At 44.2% G+C, this 15,328-nt stretch overlaps 1 protein-coding gene across 1 annotated transcript in view; it reads left to right on the top strand.

The window, feature by feature from the left end:
• The window catches only part of LOC126263524 (sodium/hydrogen exchanger 9B2-like), a 147,477-nt gene that overhangs the window by 48,376 nt on the left and 83,773 nt on the right, over positions 1-15,328 (top strand). The window contains exon 4 of the mRNA XM_049960618.1: positions 5,007-5,181. Coding sequence (XP_049816575.1) covers positions 5,007-5,181 — 175 coding nt within the window. The remainder of the gene's footprint in view (positions 1-5,006; positions 5,182-15,328) is intronic.

The raw sequence follows: 15,328 nt of genomic DNA, 5'->3' as shown, positions 1-15,328 counted from the left end.
TCGAACAAAACCGACGTTGCGTAGACGTCGCGAAGGTATTGCTGAGTAAAGTCGACAACGATCCAGAACTAGTAAAGAAGGTTATTGTGGTGTCACTGCCAGACACCACACTTGCTAGGTGGTAGCTTAAATCGGCCGCGGTCCATTAGTACATGTCGGACCCGCGTGTCGCCACTGTGTGATCGCAGACCGAGCGCCACCACACGGCAGGTCTCGAGAGACGTACGAGAACTCGCCCCAGTTGTACGACGACGTTGCTAGCGGCTATACTGACGAAGCCTTTGCTCTCATTTGCCGAGAGACAGTTAGAATAGCCTTCAGCTAAGTTAATGGCTACGACTTAGCAAGGCGCCAATTGTATCAGTGCATGTATCTTACGAGTCTCATTTGTATAGTCAAGAGAGATGTACCAAAGGAAGCATTAAAAGTTAAGTATATTCCAAAGCTACGTATTTTCTTTATAGCAGTCATAACGTATCCTGTTCCAGAATTGACGCCAGTCGGCGTGTGTGTACGCGTGCCTTTCGGCTTCCTCCTCAGTGTGGCGTGACTAGCTTGTTACGCCACAACAGTATTAATGGGTGATGGAACACGGGTATACTGTTATGACGTCTAAACTAAGGCGCAATCGTCCCAAAGGAAACTACCTGAAGAGCCAAGACAGAAAAAAAAATTTCGAGAAGTACGATCACATGTGAAGATTCTTATCACTGTTTTCTTTGATTGCAGTGGGATAAAGCATCATGGGTTCTTGCCTTATGATCGTACGATCAATAAGGAATGCTACCTGGAAGTTATAGGCGGTTTGCGTGAAGCAATCCGAAAAGAACGACCAGAATTGAGGAAACGGCATCCCGATAATGCTCCTGCTCACACCTCAATCCTTGTTCGTGATTTTTTCACAAAAAAACAAAACCGTTATGTTACCCTGGCCACCATATTCCCCGGATATGGCCCCTTGCTACTTCCTTCCACTCTCGAGGCTCAAGAGAGATAAGAAAGGACGTCGTATTTCCACCATTGACGAAATAAAAACAGAATCGCTGAAGGAGCTGAACACCATAACGAAAAGAGAGTTCCAGAAGTGCTTCCAAGATTGCAAAAATCTCCGGCACAAGAGTGTTACATCTGAGAGGATTAGCTTTGAAGGCGACGAAGTTAACGTTTATGAATAAATAAAGATTCGTTAAGAAAAACAAAATTTCCTGTTACTTTTTGAATACGCCTCGTATATTAATGCTTGGGAGTTTCCTGCTCACTAAACGGTGTGGCAAATACACTGATGCCTCTAAACACTACGCCCATAACATGTTGTGACTGCCAGCTAGTGACGTTGCAGGCATGTGATGCGGTAGGGTAAGCGTATACGTGAGGCAGAGAGCCACAGACGGTCATTCCAGGGCCGGCCGGGGTGGCTCAGCGGTTCTAGGCTGCTCAGTCCGGAACTGCGCTGCTGCTACGGTCGCAGTTTCGAATCCTGCCTCGGGCATGGATGTGTGTGATGTCCTTAGGTTAGTTGGGTTTAAGTAGTTCTAATTTCTAGGGGACTGATGACCTCAGATGTTACGTCCCATAGTGCTTAGAGTCATTTGAACCATTTGAAGTCATTCCAGCGAAGATAAATGCTACAGTTGGGGAGATTCACCGATTTCCACAAAGGATAGATTGTTATAGCTCTGTGCCTGGGAATGAGCTTACCAACAACAATGGAACCGATCAGCAGTTCAAATCGTACTATTATGAGCAACTATGGAAAAAGGGTGAAGGAAGATGAAATAACAAGTAGGCAACAGGTTGATGGACGCTCGCGCCTCCTTACAGAACGTGGAGAACACAGTCTTGCCCAGTCTGTAAAACAATGTAGTCTGCGATCTGTGGTAGATCTGACGACAGAGTGCAATGCAAGTGCAGGCAGAACACTTTCAGAGCACAGTATTCAGTGCACATTGTTGAGCATGGGGCGCCGCAGACATGTTCACGAGTTGAACCAACGACATCATCTAATACGATCGGAGTGAACACGAAGTTATCAAAATTGGACCCTGAATCAGAGGAAATATGTCGCCTCAACAGATCAGTCAGGTTTCTTGGTACACCAGATCAGTGATCGTGTCCGTATGCAGCGCCATCTGGGTGAAAAGCTACTTGAAAATAAATAAATAAATAAATATATGAAATCATGCTGATGGAGGCAATATTATGCCTGGAGGGACATTCAGCTGAGCTTCCATGGGACTCGTACTAGTAAACGAAGGCACCATGACAGCTACGGGGCATGTGAACATTGTCTGGGTGCAGAATTTCCCAGTATATGATATCGATTAAAAGCTCTCGGTTTCCCAACTGGCGTGGCGGTGTTAAAATAGCGCAAAATTTCGAAAGCTGTCATACTCACAGTCTTCAGGCGAAATGATGATTATCACACTTTTCAAAACGTCGTGATATTTTAACACTACCAGCCGGCTGGAAAACTGAGAGCTTTTCGTCACTATGTAAACATTATTACGCACCACCTGCATCCCTTCATGCTTTATGTCGACTCCAACAGGAATGGCATCTTCCAACAGGATAAATGTCTGTGTCACAAGGTCAGGTACATGACAGTGAAGCCATGTTGATGCCTTCACCACCAAATTCGCTGTAACAGATGGAACACACCTAAGACACATCCGGAGGCCGCCCTGTACGCACAAATCAATGGCTGGTACTTTACTGGAACTGCGTGCCATATCCGTAAACATCTGGAAACCTTGAGTTGTAGAATCTATGTCACTGCTGTACTGTATTCCATTGGGGTAACGACAGCTATTCAGCAGATGGTCACAATGGTTTCTGTCATCCGGTGCATATCATTGTACACTCGAACATGCTAAATTCTTTGAACCATAGTAATTTAGGGCAGCGGCTTTCCAGTCGTGTCTGAATTCGTGTTTCGTTTACTCCGACCTAATTGAGTTCGCAGTACCTGACATGTTAAGTGACGCAATGGAGTTGCAAGTATTGTACACGAAGCTGCTTAACTTTCTTCATTTTTTTGTTTCCAGTTGGTCACAAAAGGCACGAACCCTATTAAGTCGCATTTTACTTGAAAAATCTTTTCAATTGAAAGACGAAGCATTATATACACTAAGGCGACAAAAGTCGTGGGAGAGCGATATGCACATGTACAGAGGGCGGTAGTATCGCGAACACAAGGTATAAAAGGGCAGTGCATTGGTGGTGGGCTGTGTTTAGATGGCTGGATCCTCTGATGCAACTGAACCGATCGTTGACTGTAAATTGTTATGTTCGGCTACTTGGAGACCATTTACAGCCATTTATGGACTTTATGTTCCCAGCAAACAATGGAATTTTGTATGCATAACAATGCGCCATGTCAGTGGGCCACAATTGTTCGCGGTTGTATTGCGAATACATAGAAAGAAGGATCCTTTATTGTATGATTATATGATAGCGGAACAAACACTGGTAGCAGTTACTTCTGTAAAATATCTGGGAGTATGCGTACGGAACAATTTGAAGTGGAATGATCATATAAAATTAATTGTTGGTAAGGCTGGTGCCAGGTTGAGATTCATTGGGAGAGTCCTTAGAAAATGTAGTCCATCAACAAAGGAGGTGGCTTACAAAACACTCGTTCGACCTATACTTGAGTACTGCTCATCAGTGTGGGATCCGTACCAGGTTGGGTTGACCGAGGAGATAGAGAAGATCCAAAGAAGAGCGGCGCGTTTCGTCACAGGGTTATTTGTTACGCGTGTTGGCGTTACGGAAATATTTAGCAAACTCAAGTGGCAGACTCTGCAAGAGAGGCGCTCTGTATCGCGGTGTAGCTTGCTGTCCAGGTTTCGAGGGGGTGGATTTCTGGATGATGTATCGAATATATTGCTTCCCCCTACTTATACCTCCCGAGGAGATCACGAATGTAAAATTAGAGAGATTCGAGCGCTCACGGAGGCTTTCCGGCAGTCGTTCTTCCCGCAAACCATACGCCACTGGAACAGGAAAGGTAGGTAATGACAGTGGCACGTAAAGTGCCCTCCGCCACACACCGTTGCGTGGCTTGCGGAGTATAAATGTAGATGTAGAAGAATGTTCTGGACAATTCAAGAGAATGATCTGACCACTCATAACGCCCGACATGAACCCCACGGAACATTTTTGGGACATAATCGAGAGGTAAATTCATGCACAAAATTCTGTACCAGCAACACTTCCGCAATTATGGACAGCTGTAAAGGCAGCATCGCTCAGTATTTCTTCAGGGAATTTCCAACGACTTGCTGAGTCCATGCTACATCGAGTTGCTGCACTACGCAGGGCAAAAGGAGACCCAACACGATATTAGGCGGTATCCCACGATTTTTGTCACCTCAGTGTATACGATAGTTTGTAAATGTAATAGAACCACATAGGACAAGAGAGGTGGAAATTCATATGCACAGACACTTCCACGTCCTCGCCATCAACAGGACGTTATACCTTATTTTTTCATCATTCCTTTGTTCTGATATTGTGTTTTTGAATAATTGGTGAAAAAAGTTACTGGAATCAGTCAGAACTCTCATACAGGTTGACTTTTGATGTCTATGAAAAATCAAACGACATACAAATAATCCTGAAAAGATTAAAAAATGATGCATAAGTTTTCATGTGAACCAAAATCTGCAGAGGTATCGCTGCTTTTCTGTACATCACAAACGATAAATTAGAAAACCTTAATAGCAGCTAACTGATATGTATAATGATCACAGTCCAAAGATTTAAAGGAGATGGTTAGTGTAAATTAAACTCGTTAGTTGAAATGTGCACGAAAAAATTCAGTTGTGAACCTAACGAAAAGGGTTATAATGTGTTTCTTTGGTTCACACGGTTCAGTCGTTTGGAGAGGAGAGGCGTGGATGTCTGGTGGTTACATACCTGCTCGGATACCAGCTGAGTGCCACTGACCCTGCCTGCTGTCTTGTAGCTCGCCTCGCCACTGAGTGAGCCGTGTCTCTATTTAGGCGGACAACTGTTCGGGCTGGCGGTGCTGGTCCTGGGCGCTCACCTTGGCGGACAGTTGGCAGCCCTGCTGAGGTTGCCCAGTCTGCTCGGGATGATGCTCGTGGGCATGGCTCTGCAGAACCTTCACCTGATCGACCTGGGTGGATCTTACACATACGTCTGCGCCGTGCTGAGGTGAGCATCTTCTCCTAGTAATGGTAACCCACAGTTATCAGTGTACTATAATAAGCAGGATAGTACACATTGATTAATAACTTGTTAGTTGACCTAAGATTATGCTCTATGGTGAACAATAGTTTGGGAAAATGAAGCCACCATTTCAGATGGCGCTTGATAGTTAGCAACTATGAAACTTGCTATTGATTCTCTATTGAGTACCATACTGTATGTGCATTTGGCATGTTATGTTTTGTGGACTGGCAAGACAGCCAATCCACAAGGACGGAAGGCCAAAGGGCACGCGTTAAGCTCACGCAGGATGGCGTGAGGTCTGGAACAGGTAAAGTAATTATACTAGCAAGAAAAGTACGTGGCTGCTGGAATACTTTAATCCATAATTGGTGAACATCGGTCTGACGGTACATGCATCACAAGATAAATAGCAATTGATAATGGCGCCTTGCTAGGTCGTAGCAAATGACGTAGCTGAAGGCTATGCTAACTATTGTCTCGGCAAATGAGAGCGTAATTTGTCAGTGAACCATCGCTAGCAAAGTCGGCTGTACAACTGGGGCGAGTGCTAGGAAGTCTCTCTAGACCTGCCGTGTGGCGGCGCTCGGTCTGTAATCCCTGATAGTGGCGACACGCGGGTCCGACGTATACTAACGGACCGCGGCCGATTTAAAGGCTACCACCTAGCAAGTGTCGTGTCTGGCGGTGACACCACATTATGTATAGATTTAAGTGTCAGGAAGTCGTTTCTGAAAGTATTTGTATGGAGTGTAGCCATATATGGAAGTGAAACATGGACGATCAATAGTTTGGACAAGAAGAGAATAGAAGCTTTCGAAATGTGGTGCTACAGAAGAATGCTGAAGATTAGATGGGTAGATCACATAACTAATGAGGAGGTATTGAATAGAATTGGGGAGAAGAGGAGTTTGTGGCACAACTTGACAAGAAGAAGGGACCGGTTGGTAGGACATGTTTTGAGGCATCAAGGGATCCCAAATTTAGCATTGGAGGGCAGTGTGGAGGGTAAAAATCATAGAGGGAAACCAAGAGATGAATACACTAAGCAGATTCAAAAGGACGTAGGTTGCAGTAAGTACTGGGAGATGAAGAAGCTTGCACAGGATAGAGTAGCGTGGAGAGCTGCATCAAACCAGTCTCAGGACTGAAGACCACACACACACACACACACACACACACACACGTTATGTTCTATAAGGCACTAGACAACTCGATGGTTACTATAAATCTCTGTTATATGACGTACTCCCAGCTATGAGATGTATTGTGGCTTAGAGTACATGTAACAGTTTGTTAGGGGTGTAAGTGCAGATGTTTCTGTTGATGACTGAGAACAGTATTCCGAACAACATTACGTCAGTGTTTACTTCATTTGCAGCCAAATAGCTATTGCTGTTGAGAGTAATATGCTTTTAGGCTGGTAAATACCTCCAAGTATGAGTCGCACAAACAAGCCATTAATGACTATTTTTCCTGGGCAGTAGGTCAGGTATTGAAGTGTAGACGCTAAACAAATAATGTAAACTGATAGGTGTAGTCCGTTTGCACAGCAGTTAGGGTCGTGCAGAAAAGTCAGGTAGTAAATTATGTGACGTGTTTGGAGGAAGACTGCTACACGCACAGGAAAAAAACAAGACCCTTATGTGGGTACGTAATTGTTAAGGTATCGATTACCACAATATTTGTAACTATACTATTTGTACTATGTATACTATTTGTAACTATACTATTTGTAACTATACCCATAACACCTTATATAGACGGGATGAACATTGATAAAACCGACAACAGAAGGGACGGATTTCTGACTGGAAAATGGAGGAAAAAATCCTATGATGTCCTGAAATGAGTTGTTGACATGGTAAATGGCGCTGACGAATGAAAGTTCCTGCTGTGTGTGCCTTGTGTGTTGCATACTGTATGATGCAGCGTATTGTTAGCAACAGAATGGTCTGCTATTCGTGTCGGAAACAAGCTGAGATGTGTACAGCCAAAACGAGACCCTCACAGACAGCAACCGCATCACGCAACATTTCAATCCCTGCGTGATCATGGGTCCTTTCAGACAGACGAACGTGCAGGGAAGCGGCGGACTGCGCATACACCAGTTTTGGAGGACCATGTTTTCCAGGATATTCAGATGAACCCTAACACAAGCCCCAGAAAATTGCCCGCCAACATGGTGCGAGCCAAAGCACTATTATACATACCCTGCATTGACAACCGCTACTATCCCTATCGCCTCAATGATTGCAAGGATTATCAGCTGTGGATTTCCATCTGTGAGAAGGATTTTGTCATTAGTTTTTGCATCAGACCATCATAATAATGGGATTTTCTGTTATTAGTCCTCTTTAGTTACAAAGCAGTCTTTACGAGGCATCGTTAGTCTGCATAATCGTCGTCTGTGGGTTACGGACAACCATCAGGTAATGATTGAAGTGTCTCATCAGCATTAGTCCAGCATCAGTGTGTGAGCAGGGGTTCCTAGCGACCACATCTTGCTGCAGTTATTATTCCAAACATGTCAGTGGAGGAATGTACCTGGACTTACTGCAGAATACTCTGCCTGAGCTGTCTGAGAATGTGATTTTGGTAATACGACAGATTATGCGGTTTCTGCATGACAGAGCACCACCCCACTTCGGCAATACAATTCGCTGACGCATCTACAACAGCTTCCCTTGACGCTGGATAGGATTCGGAGGCCCTCTACCATGGCCTGCTATATCACTGGACATTTTGTTACCTCTGAGGGCATCTAAGAAACGTTGTTTATGCCGAACCAGTTCCTAATGTACAGACCCTTCAACATCGTGATCACAACGCCTGTGACACTATATGGAGAGAGGGTGGAATGTGGGAAAGAGTGCGGCAGTCCATGATGCGACGTATAAACGCGTGTATTGCATCCTGTGGAGGCCACTTTGAACACTTGGTGCAACGTGAATGAGCTGCATCTCTGTATTGTGCCCTAGGATGATTTGTTGTGATTGCACGTACACCATCCATAGGTCGAATCCCCAGATTGACATACAGATATGCAGTTAGGGTGCGTGGAATAACCACGAGAGTGCTCCTGCTGTCATAAGACATCTCATCCCAGAACATAACTCCAGGTGTAGGTCCAGTGAGTATAGCACGCAGACAAGTAGGTTGCAGGCCTTCCACTGGCCTCCTAATCAACATAAGACCATCACTGGCTCCGTGTTCCTATCCAGCTTTCATCAAAAAACACATTAGACCGCTACCATGTCATCTAGTGAGCTCCCGCTTTAGACCATGGAAGCCGCAAAGGACGGTCGTTTGTCGTCAGTGGAACGCACACTACAGGGAGTCTGTCTTGGAGCAGTCCTTGATGTACAGGGTGGACCATTGATCGGGACCGGGCCAAATATCTCACAAAATAAGCGTCAAACGAAAAAACTACAAAGTACGAAACTTGTCTACCTTGAAGGGGAAGCCAGATGGCGCTATGGTTGGCCCACTAGATGGCGCTGCCATAGGTCAAACGGATATCAACTGCGTTTTTTTTTTAAATAGGAACCCCCATTTTTTATTACATATTCGTGTAGAACGTAAAGAAATATGAATGTTTTAGTTGGACCACTTTTTTAGCTTTGTGATAGATGGCGCTGTAATAGTCACAGACATATGGCTCGCAATTTTAGACGAACAGTTGGTAACAGGTAGGTTTTTTAAATTAAAATGCACAACGTAGTACGTTTGAACATTTTATTTCGGTTCTTCCAATGCGATACATGTACCTTTGTGAACTCATCATTTCTGAGAACGCATGCTGTTACAGCGAGATTACCTGTAAATACCACATTAATGCAATAAATGCTCAAAATGATGCCCGTCAACCTCAATGCATTTGGCAATACGTGTAACGACATTCCTCTCAAGAGCGAGTAGTTCGCCTTCCGTAATGTTCGCACATGCATTGACAAAGCGCTGACGCATGTTGTCAGGCGTTGTCGGTGGATCACGATAGCAAATATCCTTCAACTTTCCCCACAGAAAGAAATCCGGGGACGTCAGATCCGGTGAACGTGAGGGCCATGGTATGGTGCTTGGACGACCAATCCACCTCTCATGAAATTTGCTATTCAGTACCTCAAGATTTTAAACATGGCTGAAACAGCTACTGTTGAAATTCTTCACGGTAAATGATGACAGCCAAAACAGTTGCAGGATAAAGATTTATTAAAATCCTTGACCACGGTTTCGGTATATATAAATATACCTTCATCAGAAGTGAAATATCTAAAATTTCATCCTGTAATGGAAATTAATAAAACAATTGTGGCAAAGACAGTACTGACGACACCTTTGGCGCAATTGTTCTATTAATCTCCATCGCAGGATGTAATTTTAGATATTTTACTTCTGATGAAGGTATGTTTTTATATACCGAAATCGTGGTCAAGAATTTTAATAAATCTTTATCCTGCAACTGTTTTGGCTGTCATCATTTACCGTGAACTATTCAATACCGCTTTCAACAGCACGCGAGCTATGTTCCGGACATCCATCATGTTGGAAGTACATCCCCATTCTGTCATGCAGTGAAACATCTTGTAGCAACATCGGTAGAACATTACGTAGGAAATCAGCATACATTGCACCATTTAGACTGCCATCGATAAAATGGGGTCAATTATGCTTTCTCCCATAATGTCGCACCATAAATTAACCCGCCAAGGTCGCTGATGTTCAGCTTGTTGCTGCCATCGTGGATTTTCCGTTGCCCAATAGTGCATGTTACGCCGGTTTACGTTACCGCTGTTGGTGAATGCCGCTTCGTCGCTTAATAGAAAGCGTGCAAAAAATCTGTCATCGTCCCGTAATTTCTCTTGTGCCCAGTGGCAGAGCAGTACATGACCTTCAAAGTCGTCGCCATGCAATTCCCGGTGCATAGAAATATGGTACGGGTGCAATCGATGTCGATGTAGCATTCTCAACACCGACGTTTTTGAGATTCCCGATTCTCGCGCAATTTGTCTGCTACTGATGCGCGGATAAGCCGCGACAGCAGCTAAAACACCTACTTGGGCATCATAATTTGTTGCAGTCGTGGTTGACGTTTCACATGTGGCTGAACACTTCCTGTTTCCTTAAATAACGAACTATCCGGCGAACGGTCCGGACACTTGGATGACGTCGTCCAGGATACCGAGTAGCATACATAGCACACGCCCGCTGGGCATTTTGATCACAATAGCAATACATCAAAACGAAATCGACCTTTTCCGCAATTGGTAAATGATCCATTTTAGCAGGGGTAATGTATCACGAAGGAAATACCGTTCGCACTGGCGGAATGTTACGTGATACCACGTACCTATACATTTGTAACTACTACAGCGCCATCTATCACAAAGCGAAAAAAGTGGTCCCACTAAAACATTCATATTTCTTTACGTACTACACGAATATGTAATACAAATGGAGGTTCCTATTTTAAAAAAAAGAAACGTAGTTGATATCCGTTTGACCTATGGCAGCACCATCTAGCGGGCCGACCACAGCGCCATCTGGTTTCCCCCTTCAAGCTAGACGAGTTTCGTTCTTTGTAGTTTTTTCGTTTGATGCTTATTTCGTGAGATATTTGGCCCGGTCACTATCAATGGACCACCCTGTATATGATCTGCTACAGTTGTTTGCGTCACTGTGATGCCAACTGCTGCTGAAACTGCTGCTCAGATACAGTACGATGCGCCACAGCCCTAGGCAAAACACGATGGTAGAGCCATGGGGTCGTCCATAGCCAGGTCTTATTCCGACCTTACATTCTTGTGACCACTACTTCAACAATCATTTAGAGTGGCTACATTCTTGGCAAGTCTTTCTGCAGTACCACAGCTTCTCATAACTCTATTACACGACCTGCTTCAAACACAGGGAGGTCTTGATAATCGCGCCTTTGTCGCCTGGAAGGCATTCTTGACTGACATCAACCAAACACCTCCAGCCGCAAAGGTATGTAACGCTCGCGATCATTACAGCATATATTTAAAATAAAAGTGATTTGCATCCTCATAGTGGCATTACTAGCGCCACTCTTACGCGACCAGCGCGAAATCTGAATAGACATCATTTTTGGGAGGTGGGAACATGCCTACCACCTTTCATTTAATCTTCGTTGATCCGTTATGGACCGTGGGACAACGGCTGACATGTATTTCCTGATGCAATAATTCACCAACAGCCGTATGTATTGTAGAAATTTATTTTATGAACTTCTTATGTGCTACCAGTTTCGGCATTACGTTGATGCCATCTTCAGGCCCCACACGTCATAGTCGTAAAAACGCTATACGCGGAAGGAGTCATATAACTGGATCCGTGAATCAAATCGTTATGCAACAGCTCTTGGTGGCCAGGCGACACAGCCTGTGTGCTTGAAGATGGCATCAATGTAATGCCGAAACTGGTAGCACATAACAAGTTCATAAAATAAATTTCTACAATACATACGGCTGTTGGTAAATTATTGCATCAAGAAACCTTACTTTTATGTCGCCATCTCCTTGGCGTTGTGATTTTGTTTTTATCGGTGTAAAAGCTAGCAGTTTGAGTCATGTTTGTGCATACAGCGAAATGTGTGGCAAACTTCCTACCTTGAAATTGCAGACTGGAATGATTTTGTCGCAGTTATTTAACACAAACAACCCAAGATGAAACTATTGCATATGCTTGGTCATCAGGTAGCAAAGCTCTACAGGAGATGGCCACTAATGAATTGTTTAGTTACAGTTTCCTGTTTCAGCTATGACTGTGACTAACATTTTTAATTTTTATCTGCATGAAAAGAACATTTTTATCCTTTGATGGTTTTTTGTTTCCGTTTGTGGAAAAGCATCATACAGAAATGTCGTTGTTAAGAAAAACTTAAAAATGTTGAAAACCAGAGGTGTTTGGAGCTAAATTTAATGGAAGTTCACTCTCTCCTGAGATGTTTGAAAGAGATTGAGCAGCTGTTTCTTAGCAGGAGTTAACTACGCCACAGTTTTGTTACAGGAAAGAATGATCATGTACACAGGCTCTTAGTAAGAGACGTTTTATCAGCATTCGAAGATGATGCTCATACACAAGTAAGAGTGGAGCCTTCAACTGTGTTGATCTCCATGTTTTCATTTCCAGACTAGAATACTATAGAATTTGTGGCAAAAGTCTAGAACTAATGAAATCGTACCTCAATAAAGGAAAGCAGGTGGTGAGTTCAGGAGGTCAGTTATTGAACACACTTGAGGTTCAACATGGAGTACCACAGGGATCACAATTAGAACCTCTTCTATTCCTCATACAAATAAATGACTTACCTGATAATACAGATGTAAAGACTCATATGTTTGTAGATGATACTACTTTTCTATCTTCAAACTATGTATTTGAAGACCTTGTCAAAAAAGTGAATTTGGTGGAAGAAAGTGCAGCATCCAGGTTCAATGCAAATACACTCACGCTCATAAATTAAGGATAATTGCGGAATGTGGTTCCACACAAGCGGCACGACACAAAACTGGCTCTAATAGCGTGGGAACGTAGGGAACACACATGACACAGATCTATAAGTCCACGGTATTGGTGATGTTGAGAAAACCGTCCCGAAACGCATGTGCTACAAAACGCCACTGTTCTGTGGACATGTACCCCGACACAGGCCGCACAACGGGTTGGCATACTCTCAATCAGGTGGTTGAGCAGCTGCTGGGGCATAGCCTCCCATTCTTCCACCAGTGTCGGTCGGAGCTCCTGAAGTGTCCTAGGGGTTTGAAGACGTGCAGCGATACGTCGACCGAGAGCATCCCAGACGTGCTCGATGGGGTTTAGGTCTGGAGAACAGGCAGGCCACTCCATTCACCTGATATCTTCTGTATCAAGGTACTCCTCCACGATGGTAGCTCGGTGGGGCCGTGCGTTATCATCCATCAGGAGGAAGATGGGACCCACTGCACCCCTAAAAAGGCGGACATACTGGTGCAAAATGACGTCCCGATACACCTGGCCTGTTACAGTTCCTCTGTCAAAGACATGCAGGGGTATACGTCCACCAATCACAATCACACCCCACACCATCAAACCACGATCTCCATACAGGTCCCTTTCAAAGACATTAAGGGGTTGATATCTGGTTCCTGGTTCACGCCAGATGAAACCCCGGTGAGAATCACTGTTCAGACTATACCTTGACTCGTCCGTGAACATAACCTAGGACCACTGTTCCAATGGCCATGTACTGTGTTCTTGACACCAAGCTTTACAGGCTCTCCTGTCACCGGGGGTCAGTGGAATGTACCTTACAGGTCTCCAGGCGAATAAACCATGTCTGTTCACTTGTCTGTAGACTGTGTGTTTGGAGACAACTGTTCCAGTGGCTGCAGTAAGGTCCCGAGCAAGGCTACCTGCCGTACTCCGTGGCCATCTGCAGGCACTGATGGTGAGATATCGGTCTTCTTATGGTGTTGTACACTGTAGTCGTCCTGTACTGTAGCGACAGGACATGTTTCCTGTCTGCTGGAATCGTTGTCATAATCTTGAGATCACACTTTGTGGCACACGGAGGGCCCGTGCTACGACCTGCTGTGTTTGACCAGCCTCCAGTCGCCCTAGTATTCTACCCCTCATAACGTCATCAATGTGTGTTCTTTGAGCCATTTTCAACACACAGTCACCATTAACACGTCTGAAAACGTCTGCACACTTACTCGCTGCACCGTACGCTGATATGTACACTCTTTGACATAAAACTTGACCGGCGGCCGGCCGCTTCAGAGGCTAAGTCCGCGCCGATCGCGACATGGGACAAAAAAACTGGCCAACTCGCTAATTCTCTAAGTCCGGTTATCTGCACAATCTGGCAACACTGTAGACTGCGGCACTTCCTGGAGGAAAACTTGTCCCATGATAGAGAAACTCTAGGCTGATTATGCCTGTGGTCTAGCGGTAGCGTGCGTTGTTTCTGTTCATAATGTCAGTGGATCGAGAGCAGCTGGCATAAAATATTTTTATAGCCTTTTCTGTCTGAATGCTGAAGACGTGAATGTAATGGTAGCGCAGATTCAATCTATTTCGCTTTGTGACACACCGATATCGTAATTTTATCCAGTAACGATTTTGCGGCAGATTTCCTGCAGACTGTCCTCCTCTGGACGCCGTATGCGGCAAAGCTCCGGGATCCATTTGCTGGCTACTGGCAGCGGCCGTGGCGACAGCAGCGGCGCTGCTCTCCCCCATTCTTTATCGAAAGCGCCTGCTATCGCTCATCGCTTTTGATGATTTAAAACGCTTTATTATTAAATGTTGCTCCACAGAAAATTTCTACAATTTCCATTCACGCTCAAAAGCAACGGAGACAGACGCCCTGATTAGTAGGCGGGTATTATATTACATTAATCGGCAAGAGCTGAGAATGGCCCGAAATTAATTTTATAGACTGGGACGAAATTAAACCACCTCACTACATTCGATGAATTTATAAATGCTTCATACCTCGTTTCTTTTCCTTTCAAACTCAATTATTTGTGCAACTTTTGGTCAATGTTTGGATGTTTTCGTCAAGCCAGAGTGAGCGTCTGTGGTGTAAAGTGTATGACAGTTCTTGTTTCATTCCTTATGGTAAGTCTATGCGATAAACTGTGTGAATACCTTGCAATGCATGTCTGTAGCAGTGCAGGAACACTGCACATTTGGAGTTCCATGTATGGGTTCATAAAGTATTTATTGTTGATCGGAAGTGATAGTTAAGGTCATCAGATTTAAACCAGAAAAATTTGTCGTTTTGAAGGTTTCAGAGAACGGAAAGGAATTGCTAACGCCGGTGTTAGAAAACGTCTACAGTTAAATGCTATTGCAAAAATTTAGAAGAAGGGAACTATATTAATGAACATGTGCACTTCATAAACAACCTTCTGACATGTTAGACCTATATGACGAACAAAGCTCAAATTTATATCGTTGACAGTCGGTTTGAATCTTTTCAGGGTCTATTTTACAGTGAAGCACCTTGGAATTTGCAAAGCAGAAATCCATGATATTAACTTAATTTACTAAGTCGAAATCGGACGAAGATTGATGTTTAAAGGCATTCTTCAGATTTCGCATAAGAAATTTTTACTAGCAG

Source organism: Schistocerca nitens, chromosome 6, assembly GCF_023898315.1.
Source record: "Schistocerca nitens isolate TAMUIC-IGC-003100 chromosome 6, iqSchNite1.1, whole genome shotgun sequence".
NCBI classification, from domain to species: domain Eukaryota; kingdom Metazoa; phylum Arthropoda; class Insecta; order Orthoptera; family Acrididae; genus Schistocerca; species Schistocerca nitens.
The sequence above is the reverse complement of the archived record's forward strand: the minus strand, read 5'-3'. Positions and strand labels throughout refer to the sequence as shown.